This window comes from Cyprinus carpio, unplaced genomic scaffold (genome assembly GCF_018340385.1).
Source record: "Cyprinus carpio isolate SPL01 unplaced genomic scaffold, ASM1834038v1 S000006731, whole genome shotgun sequence".
In the NCBI taxonomy this organism is placed as follows: domain Eukaryota; kingdom Metazoa; phylum Chordata; class Actinopteri; order Cypriniformes; family Cyprinidae; genus Cyprinus; species Cyprinus carpio.
The window spans coordinates 1,142,407-1,166,728 of NW_024879334.1; the positions used below are offsets into that span (position 1 = coordinate 1,142,407).

The following is a 24,322-nucleotide window of genomic DNA, read 5'->3' on the forward strand; positions in this document are numbered from 1 at the left end:
ATGCACACAATATCTTTCAGAGATTCTTACGTAAAACATCCAGTTGTCCCTTTAAAGCTCTTATGGTTCAGACTCCTGGAAGTAAAACCAACTGCTAATCTCTGCTCAGATCCTCCTACGTTCCTTTAGGAGATAAAACTAGACAGATAATCGAGACTAGAGCTGTGAAATGAATTAATGAGCATATATTTGGTATCTTGAGCACACTGATGAGATTTCTTCTGAAACTTTAGAGAAGTCAGATTACTGGGGTCAGTTTGTTTCAGGAGAAACATTTCAGAAGCAGGAGAATCGGGGAAAAACTCTGTTTGCTCTCCAATTAATTGCATCGCTGTTTGGAAAAAAAAAAAAAAACAGTTTATAGAAGGAATTTAAAAGACACCATTAGTGATTTTTCTTTCTTGTGGGAAAGCTTAAAGTTGTTTGTTTAGTTTTTTATGCATTATTAATACTGATAAAAGCATTGCACTTGTGTACAATCCGACTCTTGACCTGTTCTGCAGTTTCATTGTTTCTGTGAATGTGCATCAAACCCTGTGATTTCTTTTGTTTTTATGAATTACTCTACTCACAAACTGAATTAGTAATTCATGACCCCCCCCCAACTTTAGCTGCTTTATTTTTGCATCCCACAGCAAATTGTATTATGTAAAATAAAGTAATTTATTTTATTAACTCAGTAGAAGCCTAGCTTATTACAGGACGTTGTCGAGTTTCTCCACTGGCTTCATACAGTAAAATAACACCAAGAAGAGCCGTAGCCAGTAGAAAAGACCTTCTTTCCAGACTCCAGTGAACCTGACAGAAATAATTAGCTGTAATGGATGGTCTGAAATGTGTGAAGTCTTCAGCATCTCCAGAAACAGAGTCTGTAAATAACAGATCTGAAAATAACGCTGTATATTTCGGTTTGTACATGTATAGTACAGTAGCTCCTGTACAGAGCTGCATTTATTGTGGGTTGTTTATTCTTTCTGCTTTTCTCAGAGTCATTCAACGGTTTGTGCTCCTTATCCTAGAAATGTTGTGAATGTGAGCAGGAAGAGCACTTAGCAGCTGGCCTCTATTACAAAGGATCACAACAATCACAAGCCAAGAGTGAAATGCCTTCAAACTTAGTGTCTTTTAAGACTGTGAGATGTGACCATAATCTTGTCCCTTCTACTTAACATAATCAATAGCAATATCACAACATTTATCATGAAGACAGATGCAGACAGAAGACGTTTGTCTCACTATCTTGATGAGTTTGGAAATTAGTTTGAAAATTGTTAACATCAACATATTAATTTTTGATGTAAAAAATGTAACTTTTTTCCTCATCAGAATGGTACAAAACTTGGTAAGGTTTAAAAGGTTAAATGGTCCTGAAAAAAGACACACACTTGTACTCCTCGTGGTTTCATCCAGTTCCCCCCCCCCCCCCAAAAAAGTCATTTTTTAGATATCAACCTCAAATTTGGAACAAATCTTGTTTAGATGTTTGGCTTTGGTTTTCTCACAGTTTTAGAGTAAAGAATTTTATTAGCATTTTTCATAACAATAAACATATTATTATTGTTTTTTTTTCTAAACTTTTTTTTACTAAGAAATTTATTTTCCAGGTCTACGCTCAAAAAGGTAAAAACAGGTTAACAGGTAAAAAAAATATTATAATATGTACTACTGCATAAATATAATTAAGTACCATAAAATCTCAGCAAAAATACAAAATATTAAGTAATTAAAAAAACATTATCAAACTAAAATTTAGTATATTAATTTCATTGAAATAATAAGTTTCTTTTTGACCACCATGCAAGGAGCACCAGAGGGTTAATAACTTTTAAAAAGTTTATGGTCTAAGAAGTAACTTGTGATGGCTGACTCATGATTGGAGACCTTTGTAAAAAAAAAAAAAAAAAAAAAAAAAAAATATTTCAGTTGCTCATTTCTGATGCTTGTTGATAGTTATATCATGTGGAAGAATAGAGGGCCATCTCTCATACTTTCTCCTCATTACTTCACTGTGATTGGATGGCACAAGTGTCTGAATATAAAACAAAAGTTGTAAATGTGTATCTAGTTTATGTCAGAACAGTTTAATGTTCAGGATGATTAATTTTGCTGCTTAATTTCAGTAGTTGTAGTCTGTCGGAATTCTGAAAGCTTCAGTTTTTATAGTATATCTAACTTTTAAAATCAAATACATGAATATGATTTTTCTTGATTTTTTCCCAAGTGGGAACCAAATCACAAATAATTTTTTTATACTAGATAGTCAAGATGAGTGTAATGCATTGTGAGACATAAGATCTCATGCCGTGTGTTTTACTGTATAATTCACATTTTGTAGTTTTCAGGTCATTTGCTGCATGCACAAATTGTGACATCAAAGAAAATGATTTCAATACTTTTGAGTGGTGCTTGGAGAAACTCCAGTCAACATGAGCAGTAAAAGTGACGCTCACTTTATCAAACACCACTAAGAAGACTTGATATTCTGTCTGTGGCGCAGCATCAAACTTTTGAAGTGTTTCAGTCGTCAGAGCTCAGCCTGTTGTCGTGCCTGAAGGTGGACGTCATTGAGGAGTTTGTCCATATTTCTTAAACGACTGTGACACTCTCATTAGGGGGCAGGTTGTCATCTCTAACAGCTGTGAGAACTGGACCAGCAGGAGGACAGGCGGATCTGTGTCATCCCTCTAGTGATCTTCACGATTGATTAGCAACCTGTGGAGCTTCATCATGACGCTGACGTCTTTCACACATGCCTGCTGAAGATGATCTCTGAAAACATGATCTCATTCACTCTTCTTACGAATCTAGAGGGGAACCCAGTATACAGTGATTCTTACAAAGAAATATCCATGTATATTTTTAAACATTCATATTCATGCATTTGGCAGATGCTTTTATCCAAAGCAACTTTCATTGCATTAAAGATATGCATTTTTTCAGTTCATTCATGCATTTCATGGGAATTGAACCCCTGGCGTTAGTGCTGCAAGCATCATACTCTACTATTTGAGCTAGAGGGACACCACAAAATCAGAATGAGGAAAAATAGAAAATGAATCCTGTTTTTAGGATTATTAGGTTTTTTACATTATACTATTCTTATGACAGTATTTTCCCTCATTACTGTAAAAAATCATGAGAAAGTACAGAAAATAATAAAAATGGTTAAAAATAAGGTGGCCATAATTTCTCAAACAAATGTGCTTTATGTACAGCATTGCCTTTAATGTTCACGTAAGTCTATTATTGCATAACATTTTAATTTTTATTTTATTATTGTTATGCTCTTTTATGTGTCTGTGTGTGTTAGAAATACTTCATAGGCATACATATGATAACTAGTAAATTTTCCTGCAAATCTAAAGAATAATTAACTTAACCATTTTTTTTTTAAATTACATTTCATTGACAACTTCTTGTTTTCATAAAACATTTTTTTTTCATTGTATGTATATTTCTCCAACCCAGGCTTATTGAAAAACATACTTATGGTGACATTTCTGCAAAATATTGCTTCTTGTACATTTTTTAGACTTTAGAGTGAAATGTTCAGTGAGAGCACTAAAAGCACGTTCAGTTTTATCCGAAACAGATGGACATGAATCTGGCAACTTTTTATTAATTAAAGAGATTCCCTCCTGTATTTAAATATTTGTAACTCCTAAAAGTTTGTGGTGTGAATGTGGTCATCATGCATCATGTCCTCTGTGAAGACGAGACCTTTATTTCCTGATGCAATGATAAACTCAAACATATTCAGAGGTGTGACCGTTCCTGTCCTTGAAAGCAATTATTACGATCCATAAATATGCTGCGTGGCGTTCACAAACACATCTCACTGAACTGTCAAATGAATGTCGACACAAAGTGAAACGACATTTGAAGTCCTTGTCATTTGAACAGATGCTAAAAGACTTCTGTAATGTGAACGTGAGCTTCAGGTCGCAACCGACATTAAGTCCTCTCCTTACTCTTGGTAATGCATCTCTTTCTGTCTTTTTCTCCTTGTGTTTATGAGCAGATTATTATGAGCTGGCGCTAGAATGTGGGTTGAAGGTTAATGTCTTTTGGCTGCTTGTGTATGTACAGTATGTTTCTCTGTGCTTGATGAAGCAGGACAGCTCGCTTCCTCGAGACATGTCCAATAAGGACAAACTGCCGTCTGAGAATCGCTGTGAGACCAATGACACCGGAACGTTTCTTCCCCAAGACGCTTCCGGAATTAGAGAGCTTTGTGTCTGTTTTCTGAGGCAAATGTCCTAATGGCTGATGCAGGAAAGCCTCCAGAGCAGCTCAGCCTTAATATCACTGAAAAGACCAAAGACTTCATTGAAACCCACTTTTGTCTTCTGTCCTTAGACAAAATAATATGAGCATCGGAAATAGAGCTGTGTCTTTCTGCAAGCCAACATTAATTCTTTTATCACACCTCATGGGAAAGAAAAAGATGAGTTTGCTTGTTCATTGTAGATGAGCTTGTTTCGTCATCAGATTTGGAGAAATTTAGCATTTCATCACTTGTTCAGCAATGGATGCTCTGCAGTGAATGGGTGCCGTCAGAATGAGAGTCCAAACAGCTGATAAAAACATCACAATAATCCACAAGTAATAGAAATAATGCACAATCTGTGTGTTTCTCTGTGAAACAAATCTATCATTAAGATGTTTTTAACTTCAAACCATTGCTTCCGGTTAAAATATGAGTCCATAATCCATAATAACACTTCCTCCAGTGAAAAAGTTGTCTGGTCTGAATCAGGAGAGAAATCTGCACAGATCAAGCACTGTTTAAAAATATGTAGGTGGATTTTAATGTGAGAGAACAACAGGAGATTGACTTTTTTTCACTTTAAGAAGTCTGGACGATGGACTCATATTTTGATGCAATGGTTTAAAGTTAAAATGTCTTAATGCTGGATTTGTTTCGGCTTTTGTCTTCTCCAGATGTTAACTGATGGACTGGAGGGGTATGGATTTCTTGTGGATTATTGTGATGTTTTTATCAGCTGTTTTTATTCACTGCAGAGCATCCATCTACATCTTGGATGGCCTGAGGATGAGCAAATTTTCAGTTAATTTTCATTTTTGGGTGAACTGTACCTATAACTTTGTCTCAGATGTTTTTCCAAAGTATTATGAAGTATTTACTATTGTCTCCATTGATATTTGTAACATGAGAAGCCATGAGCTTTAAAAGAGCAAACTCTGAGCAATATAATATTCATCTGGACCTGCACAAGTTATGATAAATGTGTCTATGCACAGGCTGTGAGAATCTCGAGTCTATCTCCATCTGTAGCGTCTCATGTCATCATATCCGCCCAGTTTCAAGATTTTTCATAATATGCCGTAAACAGACAGTTGAAGGGCATATGCAAAATCATTCTCCACTTGCTCGTCTGTGTCCTCGGCTCTGAGCAGATTCATGAATCACAGCATGTGCTGTTTCTGAACGAAAGGGGTGTAGGATTTGTCTTTGTACATTGTGAAGAGATACAAAATTGACGCTGCCATATAAATATACAGTGCTGTGAATCCTCCAAAGAGAAATTTTTAAGTGTGTTATATTTATTTGATTTGGTTTTGGTACATGATTTAGGATCTATAAGTCTTGTTCATCCCACACTCTTAAAGGTTAAAAAATATTGGTTCCAAAAAGATTTATTTATTTATTTCAGCGATGCCACAGAACCAGCATTTTGGGTTCCTTGAAGAACCTACCAGTGAACAGTCCTTTAAACTACCAATATATTCTACAAATATATTTTTTGGGCATTTTTTTTTTTCCGAAAAGCATTAAAAATATATTTTGCCTACCATATATTTCAATCCAAAAAATACATTCATGTGTCAAATTTGAAGATTTTTGTTTTTCTCTATAACATGTGTGAACATATTTGAATAAAAATAAGTAATGAATAAATGAATAAAGTCCAGTTGTGGGCTACTTTTTTTGTACTTTAATTTCTTTCTTTCTTTCTTTCTTTCTTTCTTTCTTTCTTTCTTTCTTTCTTTCTTTCTTTCTTTCTTTCTGTCATATGAGCACAGCTCAAGACTCCACTTTTATTGTAGTAACAATTTTTGATATTTCTCGTAAAAATCTTTTGAGAACTTGATGAAATATGTTTTGAGTTCATACTGTGATGTTTTGATTGCAGACTTTAATATCTTGGCAAATCAGTCAGAGTTTGAGACATTGTCTGAATCTCTTCTGAAACTTTTTTCTGAAGTAAAATTATAAGAAAAAAAGTCTGTATTTAAACTTATTCTCTAAGAGAAACAGTTTTTCTTTCCTTTTGAGAGTGAATGAAGAGGATGTATTAGAAAAAAATAATTAACATTTAATAAAACGTCTGAATGGGCAGTATGAGCTTCGTGACTATTATAAATGACACAAAATCCGTAAAATCTGATCTGCTGTGGTTGAGAGATGTGGTCGAGGCCAAAGGGGAAAACTGAGGGTCAGCAAAAACAAAGAAAGAGTGAGTTAGTATTCAGCAGCATTCGTAAAGGATACAGCAAACGCCTTCAACATTACTCTAAAATCCTTCACAAATAGGCCTCTTTTCCCTCTGAGCCGCCGCTGAGAGATTGATGACCAGGTCAGAGCTTCACTTTAGACCCACGAGAACTGAAATATTGGCTGATTGCTGGTTTGGTGATTACGGTTTTTAAGATGTCAGTTTTTATGGTCAAAGATATGAGGAGCATCACCCACAGCACTCAGAGGCTGAGATACAGTGTTTCCATAGAAACTGCCTCCGATGCGTCTAAGGGTGCAGTCAAACGCCTGCGTGTAAATGCATTGAATATGGTATACTGGCTCATTAATTCAGTGAGCTCTGAATGATGAGTTCTATAAAATCAGTATTGCAGAAGCATGCCGGTCTGTCCCAGAGGTTTCTCTCAATAAAACTGAACAGGTACACGAGAAAAGTCTGTAAAGACTTGACCAAATGTACTCTATGAATATTAAGGAATTTTCCATGTTTTTTTTAAAGCCGTTTACCTCGGTTTTGAATCATGCACTGCATTGTGTTTTAGGGTTAAAGGAAATGTCCTGTGAGTTTTACAGTGCACCAATATGAAGTTAAAACTATGGCCCATTTTTGATGGTGACAGTTTCATTCATAAGTAATGAAAGTATTATTTATGAAGTGAAACTGTGTTACTGACACCTATATATTACACACACCCTCAGGGTTGAGAACTTCAGACCTCTGGAGCTGTATTTTAGGAGTCTACATCAACATCTCCATCTTGGAAAGGTTAACGTTTGATGTTTATAATGTACAAAATGTAGTTTCTGCCATTTACATTACAATTCATTATATACTTTGGTTTTTGATGTTTGTTGCTGGTGAATTTTCATAATGCAATTTATCATTTCCATTTACAGTTACTTTCTACAATTGAAATTACCGGTGCATTTTCCATTGAATTGTTGGACATTTCCTTCAACCCTAAAACACAACACAATGAACTGTGTAATTCAAAATGCTAACATTAAAGAAGTGGGCTCTACAAATTTTAATTTACTTTAATAATAATCATTATGTATATATATATGCATGACCCTGGAGCACAAAACCAGTCTTAAGTCGCTGAGCAATAGCCACAAATACATTGTATGGGTCAAAATTATAGATTTTTCTTTTATGCCAATAATCATTAGGATATTAAGTAAAGATCATGTTCCATGAATATATTTTGTAAATTTCCTGCTATAAATATATTAAAACTTACTTTTTGATTACTAATATGCATTGCTAAGAACTTCATTTGGACAACTTTAAAGGCGATTTTCTCAATATTTAGATTTTTTTGCACCCTCAGATTCCAGATTTTCAAATAGTTGTATCTCAGCCAAATATTGTCCGATCCTAACAAACCATACATCAATGGAGAGATTATTTATTCAGCTTTCATATGATGTATAAATCTCAGTTTTGAAAAATTGAGCCTTATGACTGGTTTTGTGGTCCAGGATCACATATATGTTACAAAAGTTTACTTAAGTTTTTATTAATTATGAAATGGATCTGTCATTTTAAAAGTTACACATATTATGGATGTTGTTGGTTTTCTTGATTCATTTATTGAAGCTAATAGAATGACCTGGACATGTGTTTATGAAATTAACCTCATAACTTCCTCTGTTGTTCAACCCTGAATGTTCAATGATAAACCATTGTTCAACGCTGATAGAGAGTTGAAGAATTCACTTTCCTTAAAAACGCAAACAATGAGACCTTCAATACAATTTCTCACTAAATATATTTACATGACATACAATTTGCCATCAGTGCAATACATAGGAATGTTGCATAAATACCAAATGTTAAACTTTTTCCTCTGTAAACCAAAATAAATGAGATGACGGCGATCGATGTGACTCTTCTGTAAAGCAACATTTACCGTGTTCATACCAGATAAAACAACTTCACAGAAATCATCCCGAAATAAACTCAAAACCGGCCCACTGACGATCAGAAATGAGTCAGCAAAACTAGAAACATAATGTACAGTATGTAGCAAGTGTACATAGTATATACTGATTTCCATACAGATCATGGATTGCTTTTGTATGAACATTTTCATATAACTTTGGCAGTTTTCTTTTTTTTTTTTTTAGAATCAAAATTGTTTGAAAAAATAAAAAGATGATATCAAACAGTCAACAAATGTGATGTAAGCTTGCCTTTCAGAGCCCATGTTCACAGTGATAATTCAGAAAGGCTGAAAGCCTATGGTAAAAAAGAAAACGTAAAGCAACTAAACCTACGAGAAAACAAAACAAAAAAAAGATCCCACCCCTCCTGCCTGGACCGGCAGCACTCGAGGTGGTTTCATTGTTGTCAACGACTATAAAATTACAAACACTTATGAAGAGATTCGTAGCAGTCATCGCCATTTTAAAAAAATGGTCTCTTTTTAAAGTTGACTCAAATACAAAACGTTGGAGGGGAGCAGGTCCGAGCTGATGAACACATGGAAGAGAGACATCACCGAGAAAACGAGACATGCACCACCAGTGCCGTGTGTTAAAAATGCAAAAAAACAAACAAACGAACAAACAAAAACGGTGCGAATGAACCGAATGAAGACAAACAAAACATCTACACACTTAAAGAGAGGATGATATACACCGGACAAAAGAATCGAGCAAACGTCACCAATACTTCATATGCGTTTGTATTTAGTCTATTATTATTTTTTTGTTCTGTTTTGTTTTTTTTAACTCATCAGGTTTGGCACTTTATCTGAACAAATACGAGATCTGTTCAAAAAGACTAATCGTCATACAAAACTGTCTCTTGAACATAACTCCGTAGAATATAATATTTAATAGAGAGCATACGGTAGGTAAACACTTCTGTACGTACGTGTAGTTTAAAATGAACATTCCAACAGATGTTTTACACACATGCACGAAAACAAACATGACCGGTCTTCTCTACGACACTTCCTCGGCCGACCGCGTGTCTGATTTGAGACGTACGAACTCTTTGGCCACTTCGTCGTTGGTCCTTTGCGAGAGTATTCTCATGATGGTCAGACCGGTTTCGTCCATGTTTACGCTCCTGGCGAGCGGATAGCAGGCGTTCAAGCTGCCCTTCTCGGCCAGTTCTCTGAGCTGCAGGACCGTCATGCCGATGATCCGGTCCTCTCGGGCGAAGCAGTAGTCCTTCACGGAGATGTGAAGCTCGTAGGCCTCTGGGCCGTGTTCATTACTCAGCACGCTGGATGGAGAAGGCAAGATAACACCACTTAAGTTTATTCACATCAAATTTGACTTTTTGATGAAGTATTAAACAAAAGTTCCTGGTTTAAAACTGATTCTAGTTCAACTGATCCTTCGGTGTGTAAAAACAAACAAAACTACACATAATATGTGATCCTCTGACCTCTTAAGTTGCACATATACAGTATGTTTCTAGCAATAGCCAAAAATACATTGTATGTGTCAAAATTATAGATTTTTCTTTTATGCCAAAAATCATTAGGATATTAATTCAAAATCATGTTCCATGAAGATATTTAGTAAATTTCCTACTGTAACTATATCAAAACTTAATTTTTGATTAGTAGAATGCATAGCTAAGAGCTTCATTTGGACTTTAAAGGCGATTTTCTCAGTATTTAGATTTTTTTTTGCACCCTCAGATTCCAGATTTTCAAATAGTTGTATCTCGGCCAAATATTGTCCTCCTAACAAACCATACATCAGTGGAGAGATTATTTATTCAGCTTTCAGATAAAAAAAAAAGAAAACAAGACTGGTTTTGTGGTCCAGGGTCACATATGGGGCAAGATATTAAACTGAAATATGTATATATATATATATATATATATATATATATATATATATATATATATATATATATATATATATATATATATATATATATATATATATATATATATATATATATATATATGTTATGTAGGACTTAAACATTATAGATATATAGGTAACACTTTACACTTCTTACTTTAGTAAAATACATAAGTTATTATAAACTAGCAATGAACAGTATCTATTAATCTTAATGTAAATTTAAAAAATTCCTAATACATTTTAAAATCAACATTTGTAGCTCTTTACATTTCTTTGAAAACATGAACAAAAAACAAATTAACACTTTACAATGAAATCTTATTTGTTACCATTAGTTAACAAAATGAACGAACTATAATCAGTATATTTTACAACATGTAACATTTTGGGTAACAAGTTGTTAACATTAGTTAATGCACTGGGAATTAACATGAACAACTGTATTTTCATTAAGTAACATTAACAAAGATTAATAAAGAATGTAATAAATGTACTGTTCATGTTAGTTAATACATTAACTAATGGAACCTTATTGTAAAGTGCTACCAAAAATTCCATATCAATAGTTTGTTATTAGTTCATGTTAACAAATATAGTTAACTAATGTTAATAGATGAAACCTATTGTAAATTGTTCGTTTTTTTTTTATTTTTATAAATGCTATGCATTAACAAATGTTAATAAATTTGAACATTGTAAAGTTTTACCCATATATTGCTTACTTGTTACATCCAATATTTCAACTCCTGTCCTCACCATGTTAAGATGGTAAATTCAATAACTTTTGCTTGATATGTGTAGTGATACCAGAAAGGCATCAAAAGAAAGGGAACAAAAGGCCAAAATAGTCCAATATGATTCAGACATTTTAAATGTTCAAATAATTCACATATTTGTACTGTATGTAGGAATTATTATAACTTGTTGTGTAATTGTGAGATTTACATTTCAACCCACCAGAACGTCTTGCCTGATAGACGTCCAAGCATTTTAACACATGAATAAAATGAATGCACCTTTCATGTTTAAATGACATCCACTTACAAGAGATGAAGACTCCAGTCAAATCAGCATCAAAAGCTACTGTATTTTATTGTACGTTAAGCTGGTGCACTTGAATAGCACTCATTTTATCCCCCTATTATTGACCACTTTTGCTTGTGTATCAAACACATATTCAAATTAATGGCTGACTGTGAATACAGCATCTCTATAATAACACGAGTAACCTTTGAATGATGCTGCATTCACGCTTTCAGTCCGAGACGAATGTCATATCAGTCAGCACAACATACACAAAGATGTTTGTCCAGGCCCTTAATATCCAAAGGTTCATGCTTTTTTACGTGTGCTCTAAGAAAGAGGTTAATTCAGTGTCGGTGAGTTTGTGCCGGGCTTCCATCACATTTCACAGACGCCATTGAAAAGCCAAATGCAGGTCTTTTTGTTGAGCAACTCTTCTGGAAAGCCTTTCTTAGTGATCCTTTCCTTCACACGCCTAAAATGAGACTGTCAGAAGTAAATCTTCACGTGGACGCTTGGTTTCTGTGCTCTTGCTCAAGTGCATTTGTGCAGTTTAAAGGCGATCATTCAAGGCCACCGGTGAAAAGTCAGGAAGTAGACGAGACAATTGCTCTATTTACAGTCAGACATGATTCATTTATTTCACGAGCAAAAGGGTCCAGTAATAGGAGATAAAGTGAGTATACGGCTGGTCCATGAGCTCCATATAAAATAAAGTATATCTTTTATAAGGCTACTGATTTTTACATTGATCTTTCAAAAGTGTGATTCATTTCTTTCTGTAAAACTTTTGAAATGAGGGCACGATGACAGTGAGACGGGGTTACAGAGGGAATAATAGGGATCACTTATCTAATCACGACTCTTTATCCATTTACTAGTCATTTTCAGTAATATATAATCCTCCGGGATTCACATCCAACTCTTATAAATCAGTTCTGTGATGGTATCAGAAAGTAATACTGTGATACTTTGATATACGCTACCGTTCAAAAGTATTTTTATTAGTGAGGATGCATTAATTTGATCAAAACTGACAGTAAAGACATTTATAGGATTTCTGTTTCAAATAAATGCTGTTTTTTTCTTTCTATACATCACAAAAACATTACACAGCACAACTGTGTTCAACATTGGAAATATTCAGAAATGTTTCTCGAGCAGCAAATCAGCATATTAGAATGATTTCTGAAGATCATGTGACACCGAAGACTGCAGTAATGATGCTGAAAATACAGCTGCACATCACAGAAATTAATTATATTTTACAATACATTCACATGGAAAACAGTTATTTTAAATTGCAATAATATTTCACATTTTTCTTGTATTTTACTGTATTTTTAAACAAATAAATGCTGCCTTGGTGAGCAGAAGAGACGTTCAAAAACATTAAAAATCGTACCAACCCCAAACTTTTCAAGTTTAGTGCATGTTACTTTTGTACCATATTTTGGTACATACCCCCGCCCCCCCCCCCCCCCCCCCCCCAAAAAATAAAAATAAAAACAAGGTATTAAATGGTTCCATCTCCAAAAACATCATACTTTTTATACCTTTCTGTAAACACCAGCTGTTATGAATATAAACTATAGACAGGTTCAGGTCCTATATGAAATGAATACTCACTACTGGAATGTTTCGTTGTATTTTGGAGACCAGTTGTTGTTCTTGGTTTTGGTGCTAAACTTGCGTTTCTTGTCAGCCAGGTGCGGGCCGATGGCGCTGATCTCCACGAAGGGGCGAAACATGGCATTCGTCTGCCAGTTGATATTGTTCACACCCACAACTGCAGAGGAAGAGGATGGTCTTGAGTTAGATCATCAAACATAACTGAGACATGTTCGATTATATGACTCCTATATCACACCTAGAAGGCACAAGTTAGATATCACTACTAGACTTAGAGAAAACCAACAGAGCTGCTTACACTGGGGGAAAAAAAGGATAGGATTTACAGTTTTCCCTATTAAATTGCTAGTAAATTATACAAACGATTACAAAAAAACATCAGTAAATTTAATTAAACATGACATTTTTATGTAGAAAGTGTGGAAGACCAATTGCAAGATATATCTTGCGATAGGAGTTTATTTGTTGTGATATGCGTTTGTATCTTGCAATTCTCAGCTTACAACTCACAATTCTGAAAAAAAAAAGATTTGCAGGAAAAAAGTCAGAATTGGGATTTAAAAGGTCACATGTTTTTTATTTCTTACTTTTTGGTGGAAACAGGCTTCTGTAAGACTGAAATATTATTTTCTTTTAAAATGAACTCAAATATTCTTTTATATAAATGTGTCCCTGGAGCACAAAAGCAGTCTTAAGTCGCTGGGGTATATTTTTAGCAATAGCCAAAAAAACAAAAAAAAAACCATTGTATGGGTCAAAATTATCGATTTTTCTTTTATGCCAAAAATCATTAGGATATTAAATAAAGATCATGTTCCATGAAGAAATTTCATAAATTTCCAACCATAAATATATCAAAACTTAATTTTTGATTAGTAATATGCATTGCTAAACACTTCATTTGGACAACTTTAAAGGTGATTTTCTCAATATTTAGATTTTTTTGCACCCTCAGATTCCAGATTTTCAAATAGTTGTATCTCGACCAAATATTGTACATCAATGGAAAGCTTAATTATTCAACTTTCAGATGATGTATAAATCTCAATTTTGAAAAATTGACACTTAAGACTGGTTTTGTGGTCCAGGGTCCGTGTGTGTGTGTGTTTTTTTATTTGGGTAAAGTATCCCTTTAAATGTATTTATTTATATTTATATATTAACAGTGTATTTATATAGATCACATGCTGTATTATAATAATATTGTGCCAAATAGCTTAGCAGCAGTAAACAGCCCACAGATTTACAAACAACAATAAATCAGAAAGTTAATTAGGAATATTACAATGTCCATTTTGTGGCATACCTTAAAGTCATAAATTCATAATAATACAATGTCACTGATATTGTTATGGTTAGAAAGTGTTAATTAGTTTTTATGTACTTTTGTAAATGATCTTTCATGCAATGTTCTAGTTAGCTAGTCTGTTATCAGCAGTGTTTGTGGTCATTAATCGGGTTTGTTGTGCAGGTGTCTCTATGCAGTCCAGTTTTCGTGTCTCCTGTAGAGACGGAGCTCATTAACAGATCCTGAGCTCTTGATAAAGCAGCCAGATGAGAGCCATTACAGCGAGAGGAAACTTTCATTCTGCTAATTACAGCAGCTGCAATCGCTTTCTCAGGGAAATTACACTAACTGATTAAAAGAATACAGTGTCGGTGGCAAAGAGAAACATGCTAATTTGGGTCATTTAGACTTAAAGGAGTATTTTAATCATGAATTAGTGTGTGTGTTTTACCTTTGACGCTGACTTTGTGCTCTCCAGTGCCGGGGTGTGAGATCAGGTCCACCTGGATGGCGACCTCCCCGATGGACCCAGACGTGGACTGACCTGGAATCAGTTTTGAGACATTTAGATAAGAGCATGAAGTACACACTGAGCCACAAGCCACACACACATTAAAAACATAGAACAAGTGATTAATGAAACTGGCTTGGCTTATGAGACTGTAATGATCAATTATCATGTTGTAGAAATAAACCAACATATAAAACAAATAAACCAACATATACCAACACGCACCCAAAAATCTGCTAAGAATTTTTTTGTAATATATACATACAACCACACACACACACAACCACACACACACACACACACTTGAATACACACACACACACACACACACACACACATATATATATATATATATACAGTACAGGTCAAAAGTTTGGAAACAAACATTACTATTTTTAATGTTTTTGAAAGAAGTCTCTTCTGCTCATCAAGCCTGCATTTATTTGATCAAAAATACAGAAAAAAACAGTAATATTGTGAAATATTATTACAACTTGAATAATAGTTTTCTATTTGAATATACTTTAAAAAAATAATTTATTCCTGTGATGCAAAGCTGAATTTTCAGCATCATTACTCCAGCCTTCAGTGTCACGTGTAACATCCAGTCTATCACATGATCATTTAGAAATCATTCTAATATTCTGATTTATTATGAGTGTTGGAAACAGTTCTGCTGTCTAATATATTTGATGAATAAAAGGTTAAAAAGAACTGCATTTATTCAAAATATCTAATAATATATATTCTAATAATATATTTTCTTTACTATCACTTTTTATCAATTTAACACATCCTTGCTGAATAAAAGTATTGATTTTATTTAAAAAAAAGAAAGAAAAAAAAAAATACTGACTCCAGATTACTGACCAGTAGTGTATATTGTTATTACAAAATATTTATATTTTAAAAACATAGCTTCTTTTTTTTTTTTTTTACTTTTATTCATCAAAGTATCCTAAAAAAGTATCACATGTTCTGAAAAAATATTAAGCAGCAGAACTGTTTCCAACTTTGATAATGAATCATCATATTAGAATGATTGCTAAAGGATCATGTGATAATGATCCTAAAAATTCAGCTTTGCCTCACAGAAATAAATGATAATTTAAAGTATAATACATTTAAAAACAATTATTTTAAATTGTAATAATATTTCACAATATTAAATTTTTTCTGTATTTTTTTGATCAAAATAAATGCAGGCTTGATGAGCAGAAGAAACTTCTTTCAAAAACATAAAAAATAGTAATGTTTCCAAACTTTTGACCTGTACTGTATATTAAACTATAATAATAAATCAATAGATGGTGCATATGCAATTTAGATCAACTGCATAAATATAAACAGAATATAAGAAAAAAAGAATTATAACTATATACATGTACTGTATTATACTATATATACATACATAAGAGGTACAAAAAATGTACAAAAATATAAATCAAATAAAAGCTGGTGCAATGTGACAAAGTCACCTGAAATTTGAAAATTAAAGCCAATAAAAATAAAGTGTAACTTTGTGTAACTTTATGCCTTTAGGGTTATTTGAGAAAAACATAATAAATATTATGAGGCATTTGCCTATCTTTCAGGAAAGTCAATATAATATATCCTTAAAGCACAGCAGCGATTCATTTTCCCCTGGATTCATCTTTACTAGCTGAAGACTGTCAAAACCCCTGAATACACAATCCTAATTCAAGTCTAATGAATTTCATGGTTGTTAGATTGTATACTTCTGAAAATATTAAGCTCTGCCCTCACTGGAGTATATCCAGAAATATGGCTCTGAATGGGAGAATAACGGAGGAGTAAACGGAGGAGTAAATGGTGTGTTTTGTATCTTTGCATTCACCCTTCAAGGTTTGCAGCAAACAGGGAAACTGTCAAGGCCACATTTGGGCAAACTAACTCAAGAGCACATGACACGTGTCAGCTAAATGAACGACTACAGAATGACCTACAGCGTCCACGGGCAGACATCAACAATCAATCACCATTGGATTAACCTCGTCTCTGCCTTCATTTTGCTCTCTGACCTCGTAACAAACGCCGGCTTTCATAAAGACTTTCTGTGGCAGATGCCTGAAGAGGCTGTGGATTTATTTTCCAGGCCACATTTAGATATAGAAATGCTAATAATTTTTTATGATAACGCTACTAAGCGCTAATAAAGCTGTTGCAATTGCAGTTAACAATAATTATTCAAATGTAATAGTAAATCAACAGATGGTAAATAAAATTTAGATGGAAAATAGCAAGGAAAATAATCGCTAACTAGTAAAATAACATAAAAAGAAATAATAATAAATTACTATATATATATATATATATATATATTATATATATATATAAACACACAAATTATATAATAATATTATTATAAAAAATAATACTATTCAATATATTATATGATTTATATTGTTATACATATATATTTTATATAATTAATATAAATATACTATAATATTTATAATAGTATACTATTATATAAATACATTTCTTACAGGTTCACCAGTAAACCACATTAGACTACATATAAGACATTCAAGAATATAAATACAAAAAAATACATGAAATAAACAAATTCAGATGCATAAATACAGAAAAACTTTTACACTAATGCTACAAATGTAAACTCTGAGAAATGCTGTGATCACCAGATTTTTATTGCATGAACTTTTGCATGATTCTGACTTTTTAAAGTGTTCATATCATGAAGAATCGAATTTTCATCGACCTTCTGAGACTTTCAGGACTGAAAACACTTTCCCCATTGAATTATGAATCTTTATGAGCTTTATAAAACTTATTATAAATGACCTCAAGGAGAAAATAAAAAAAAAGTATGATATGTGCACTAAAATCAAAAACGATCTCCCCTCTCCTCTGTAGATAATCGGACTGAAAAACTCCTGCCCAGAATCATTCAGGTTGACTCTGAACTCTAGTGACAGGCTCTTGTCCATCTTTTGGACCTGCGGGACACATTTTCACAGGCCTTTTCACAGACAAAGAAATAAACCTGTCTCTGGAGGGACTTTAAAAGTGAGTCCAGAAAGAAAGAGCGAGAGGAAAGTGCAGTCAGAAATCAGATCATGACATGAGATCAGATCATTTTCCTTCAATCACAGGAAGAGAAATAATTACTTCCAGAACTTGTTTGAAGGAGTCAGAGGTCATGGCAAACTATTGAAGTGCTTATTAAATTGTGTTGGTATTTCTGCATAGACAAGAGTTAGACTTCTGGAGATGAAGACATTATTCAAATCCAGATGAAATAAGCTGCTTTATATTTCTCAGTGGGTTTGCACATCATCGTCACATCATATCATCATCACATTGAAATGCAGGACAACATATAGAACTGTAGCTTGTGGTGTTTACTAATGTATGGTAAGGTATCTATAAATAACAGGTGAATATCTAATAATAATAATAACACACGCACACACACTCTGGAGGTAATAATTTAGAATAATGTATTCTGTATTGTATTTGAAAAAAGACTCTTTTGCTCTCTAAGGCTGCATTTATAAAGTAAAAACAGCAGTAAAAACAGTAATATTGTGAAATATTTTTACACTCTAAAATAACTGTTTTCTATGAGAATTTATATTAAAATGTAATTTATTTCTGCGATCAAACTTGAATTTTCAGCATCATTACTCCAGTCTTCAGTGTCACATGATCTTCAGAAATCATTCTAATATGATGATTTGCTGCTCAAGAAACATTTCTGATTATTATCAGTGTTAATACCACCTGTGCTTTCTTTTTGATCAGCTTTGGTGAGCAGAAGAGACTTCTTTCAAAAACATAAAAAATCACAATTATTCCAAATTTTTAACCCCTAATGTTTAAATATATACAGTGCTTTTAGATTCTGTTTGTAGCCCAGTTTAAAGATGCTTTTTCTGAAAGTGCAAAAAAACAAAAAATATATGTGACTGTGACGTATCTGCTGTGTAAAATCCCTTGAGATTCTCCATCTAAACCACAAGAGCCCAGATATCCAAGATATCCATCACCTGCTCCGACAGAAAACCCCTGAAATGCATGTGATGAATAACTCCAAACGTTAAGTTTGATGAATTATAAACAGTGTACGGGGAAGTACAACCACACGAGTCCTCAACTCAACACACAAAACTGCCTTTGGCATCACACATTAGAAATCGTGTGGGTGGTGAGTATCTGTCTGCAGCCTTTGGCCTCAGAGTTGAGAGCGGTGAGAGAGAGAGAGAGGGAGAGAGATAGAGAGAGAGAGAGAGAGAGAGAGAGAGAGAGAGAGAGAGAGAGAGAGAGAGAGTATTATATAAACTTATGGTTGTCACATGACCTCACAGTTGCATGTTTAACACAAGTTGAACAAGAGAAATTAATTTACTATCCTAAACATAAATCGTTTTGTAGGCAGAACAATAAAATAACGAGTCAGAAAGAAGTACGGCTTCTGGTTCACCGGTCACAATGGGAATGGAAAGTCAACTGAATTGTGGGATATAGTGGCTCTGTTTCAAAACCTAGTGAGCTGTCTTGCTGTTTACTGTCTACATAAGCTACTGCCTTCCAAACAGTGTTGTTGTTAACTAAAATGTATTTAATAATATATTAAACTGAAATAAAATATTAAAATTAGATGAAAAATGGAAACAAATTGAAACAAAAAAGATGAAGAACTAAAAATACTAAAATTATAAAGTGTAATAGAAAATAAAGCCAAATATAAATATTAAAAGCTTAAAAATGAACTGAAACTGAAAATATAACAATAACAGTTCATTCAAAATATTAATAAATACAATAACAGTATATAAATAATAATAATAAAAAAAATGCTTCTAAAGCAGCATACTACTTGAAATGGCAATCTAATAAGTGACCAATTTTCAACTATTTGTGTCTCAGAAAAAATCTGTTACTGGGTACTCGAAAGGTACTCGCTAAGGTACAAAAGCTAAAAAAGGTACATTTTTGTACCTTATTACCCCTACAATGGTACTTTTTTTTTTTTTAATTGTTAGTCCAGGTAATTCCATAAATAAGCATAAAATACAACAGCACAAAAATATTCAGTGAAACTGTGAATTTTCAATGATCTTGAGGTGCCTATGGTAATAGTCGTATAGTTTTCATGTCACGCCAGCAACTGAGGCTATTTTCATGGCAATAACAGATTTACAAAATATAAAAGTGTTGCATGAATAAACATAAAAAATAAAAACATATTTATGATCATAGTTGTTCCAAACTGGTATGATTTTCTCTCTTCTGCTGAACATAATAAGAAGATATTTGAAGAATGTTGGTAAACAAACATTTGTGGGTCCCCACTGACTTACATAGTATGTAAAAAATAAATAAATTAAAATACTTTGAAGTCAATGGGGACTTGAAAGTATCTGTCTTCCTGTGTTCAACAAAAGATAGAACACGTCATGCAGGTTGTGGAACAACACGATGGTGAGTTAAAATTAATTTAATATCTTGCGGTGAACTGTCCTTTTAAGGTGAGCCTTATGAATAAAAAAAATGTTGCTCCTACTTTGTATTGAAAGCAGGACGTCAAAAAAAAAAAAAAAAAAAAAAAAAAAAAAAAAAAAAAAGAAAAAAAAATTAAAAAAAAAAAAAAAAAAAGTAAAACATGTAAAACATGTAATAAAGTTTTTTTTGCCTGTTCTGGCATTGAAGCAATCTGTAGAATTTTGAATCTACATTACTATCACTGTTTTTGTGCACCTTGTTTTGCTCACAATGCATTCTGGGATGTGACTGTCTGATTGATTGCTGACTTCTGCATTGCTTTTGGCCAAAAGAAGAAATCAGAATGTTGCTAATTTATAGTCTAAAGTATGGCAGCACAATACAGTATGTTTTTTGGAACAGGAGCCATCTATGTAGCTAATCATTCATGCATAGAAGAAAACTTGCATACTTGCACCAGTAAAGTGAATGCACTGCATACTACTTTAAAACCTGCATTCTGAACAACCCACACTGATCAAAACTGTCTCACTGCACAGAAAGCGTCCTCTCTCCTTTTCTCTTCCTCTTCTAGCACCCTTCCCTTCTCTCTCTCTCCTCTCTCTCTCTCTCTCTCTCTCTCTCTCCTGACAGGGAGATGTACGATCGCTCCTCCAGGAGCACAAACATGCTCTTACCTTGAGAGGTTTGGGTGCATATATATTTCTTGATCAAGGCATCTGTGGGTTGAGTGTAAAGGCTGAGGGCGTATTTCAAGGACTTTGAGATCTCGGGCTCCTTCTCCAGGAAGGTTTTCTTCAGACCATTTCCACCCCGCATGGAAATATTGCTGAACCGGAGAAACAAACGAGCTGGTTACTGAGACTCAAACATGGCTACAGGATCAGTCCAGAAAATGACATTCAACGGCGTTAACCAGACAAATCAGCTATTCGCTGAGACAGAAACAAATTGATCTTAGAAAGGTAAGATAGATATGGAGATAATCCCTGCAGCGGCTGCGCGGAATAAATCATGGGATATTGGCAGCAGGGTTCTCTTCTACTAATCAGCACCTTTTCCATGGTCTTTAATGTGCTGGAATGAAATATTAAAGTCATTTTTTAAAGATGAAAATTCAGTTCATTTTCTTGTATCACAATATTAACAAATGAAATGATACACTGCGGGGTGAATTGTTAACTCATTTGAGTGCCTTCGTCTGACTGGAGTATCGATTTGTAAAAACCTGCGAAATTATCTAATTATTTATTTATTGGTGAGGTTTTTTTAAATATTTTTAATTTTTAATTTTTTTTGTTGTTATTTGTATTTTATACTATACCTGTAATTGTTATGTTTCAAATATATAAAAAATATCTTAAAACAAACAAAAATTCCAAATGTTTTCTTCAAGTTGTTCTTTAATTGTTTTTTTAAAAAAAAAAAAAAAAAAAAAGTTTTTTATTTTATATGTAACAATTTACTGTAAGGTTCATTTTAGGTTCAACAAAGAAAAAAGCGATTTCTAAGCATTGAGCAAAAATAGCTTTTCAACAGCATTTTAATTTAAACTGTGCTCAATGTTAATTTCACCATTAACTACTTGCATTTTATTAATAAATTGTGCTTGTTAACAGTTATTTAATGCACTGTTTAAGTAACATGAACAACTTGTATTTTCATTAACTAACATCTAACAATATGATTAATAAATACTGCGCTCGTAATGTACTGTTCATGTTAGTTTTAATACGTAACTAATTGGGACCCTTACTGTAAAAGTGTTACCCATTTTGTAAATTATTTATTTATTTTATTTTGTTTGTTATTGTATTATTTAATTTTTATGTGGGAAATGAGATGATTAAAATAAAATAAAAATATCCACCACTTATCCTAAACTGACAAACAAATTTCTTTCAATTTTCACTCAGAAACTGCTAGTTAATTTCACAAAAAATTACAAGAAACTGAAAATCTACACATTGACCAATTAAACGCATGAAATAATGCAAGAAGAATTGACTGAAGATAGTAATTGTCTTGTAAAATCCAGAACATTTGTATTTTATGATTATATTATTTACTATATTAGATTTTAGATAAAATTTTAGATTTTATTTCCAGTAATCTTTCCAAAGTCACCAACAATCTCACCAAAAAATCTTAGATAAACAAAGACATTTTAGGTGTCTTGAGTTAAACACACACACACACACACACACACACACACGTATATAAAAAAAAACTTCCTTCAATTGCAACACATGCAAAAGTTCTAGAGTTCAGGTTTTGTAGAACAGGAATGATCTTAGTGTAAACATTTTATAAAAGTGCTAAGACACACAAGACTGTGTTATATTGTGAATAATGGTGCATTAACTGCACATTTGTGACTAACACTGGCTTTCAGACATTCTCACATTACTGCATTGCCTTACTGTTTAAACCATGCAATGCAACATAAACACAAAAATATCATCCATTCATCAGAACATGATTTGAACATCATAAATGAAACATTCTCAGTGGAGAATCAGCACAGATGCTGCAGTAGGCTGTTCCAGTAATATTCATAGCTTCACACGGTTAACTGAGTTACTCCAGAGTTATCTGTCAACTGAACACAATCAGATCAGGGTACAACAGAAGCAAAGAGCGGCAGCAGATCATCTGGCCACACCGCTGGACACCAGTGTGAGGAGACGACTGGCATTTGATCAGATCAAGTTTATTATTCTATTAAGCGTAAGAGGCTGATTAGAGGTGGATTGGAGAGGACGGTCGCGCGGGTGTTTTGTCATGCCTGCTGTGATTGAGACAGATGAGATTTCCCCACCCAAAGAATCAATCGCGCTCCGGTTCTGAGGAAAGGCCAGTGTGTCATTTTCAATGCTTGCATGCAGTTTTTCCACTTTCTCTCACTTGACCTTAATAAACAAAATAAAAATAAAATAGAAATAAAGATTTTTTTTTTTGCCCCAATATATATTTATTTTATGCTAAATATGTGACCCTGGAGCACAAAACCAGTCATAAGGGTAAATTTCTCAGAAATTTAGATTTTGATATATCTTCTGAAAGCTGAATAAATAAGTTTTTCCATTGATGTATGGTTTTTGTTATGATAGGACAATATTTGGCTGAGATTTGAAAATCTGGGGAATCTGAGGGTGCAAAAAAAATCTAAATACTGAGAAAATCACCTTTAAGAGTGGGCCCAAAGGTAGCTCTTAGCTAATGCATATTACCAATCAAAACTTAAGTTTTGATATATTGTGTGGGGAGGAAATTTACAAAAATATCCTTCATGGCCACATGATCTTTACTTAATATCCTAATTTTTTGGCATAAAAGAAAAATCTATAATTTTGTCCCCATATGATGTATTTTTGGCTATTGCTACAAATATACTCCAGCGACCTTAAGACTGATTTTTGTGCTCCATCCGGGTCACATATAAACTGTAAACAGTAAGGAGTCAATAAAATGTATTTTTAACATGCTGCACATAAATTTAGTTTTTTTAACCTTCACATACCAAAATGTAATTTCAGGCACAACCGAAAACGAAGTTTCCCATCTTTATACATAGGCCGTTACTTATTTATGCTGTAATTTCAGTTATTATGTGTTTTATTTAAATGTGTTCTCAGAACTAATTAAGTCAAACAGTACAGACAACAAAGTACCATTTTTCTTCCTTCAAATGGTGACATGAATTGTTATTTTCCTGGGACTGAAATATATGGAGGGCAAAATATATTTTTTTAAATGTGTAACCCAAAAAATGATATATGATGTCCAAAAAGGGGTTTTTGGCCACATTTTGTCTAGGTTTTCCTGTTGTTGCGGCTCATCTTTTTCCTTCAGCCTTTTAGGGACTGTGTGTGTGCATAATATCCCATAAACTAGCCTTTCCATTGTCTGATGTATCGAAGGCCCCAACTCTGGCTGGTGGCCCTCTGGACTTTCTAATTGCCGCCCCGCATGGATGAATGGTCTATGATCGCTTGAGGGGTGAGGTCGGCTGTATTGATTGGCGGCACGACAC

The 24,322-nt window shown here is 33.5% G+C and overlaps 1 protein-coding gene across 1 annotated transcript; it reads right to left on the reverse strand.

Moving 5' to 3' along the window:
• Positions 1-8,258: 8,258 nt before the first annotated feature.
• On the reverse strand, positions 8,259-21,120 carry LOC122144595 (protein unc-13 homolog B). Its single transcript, XM_042755625.1, has 4 exons — positions 20,964-21,120; positions 14,737-14,829; positions 12,995-13,154; positions 8,259-9,743 (listed from the first exon to the last, which is right to left on the reverse strand). Exons 1-4 carry the CDS (start codon positions 21,103-21,105, stop codon positions 9,458-9,460), a joined length of 681 nt encoding a protein of 226 aa, XP_042611559.1. The 5' UTR covers positions 21,106-21,120; the 3' UTR covers positions 8,259-9,457.
• Positions 21,121-24,322: the final 3,202 nt, after the last annotated feature.

Coding starts and splice junctions, on each gene's coding strand:
- LOC122144595 (XM_042755625.1), bottom strand. CDS start 21,105: ATGCGGGGTGGAAATGGTCTGAAGAAAACCTTCCTGGAGAAGGAGCCC. Junction 14,830..20,963: donor ATGCACCCAAACCTCTCAAG/GTAAGAGCATGT, acceptor AACTGATTCCAG/GTCAGTCCACGTCTGGGTCC. Junction 13,155..14,736: donor GCACAAAGTCAGCGTCAAAG/GTAAAACACACA, acceptor CTTCCTCTGCAG/TTGTGGGTGTGAACAATATC.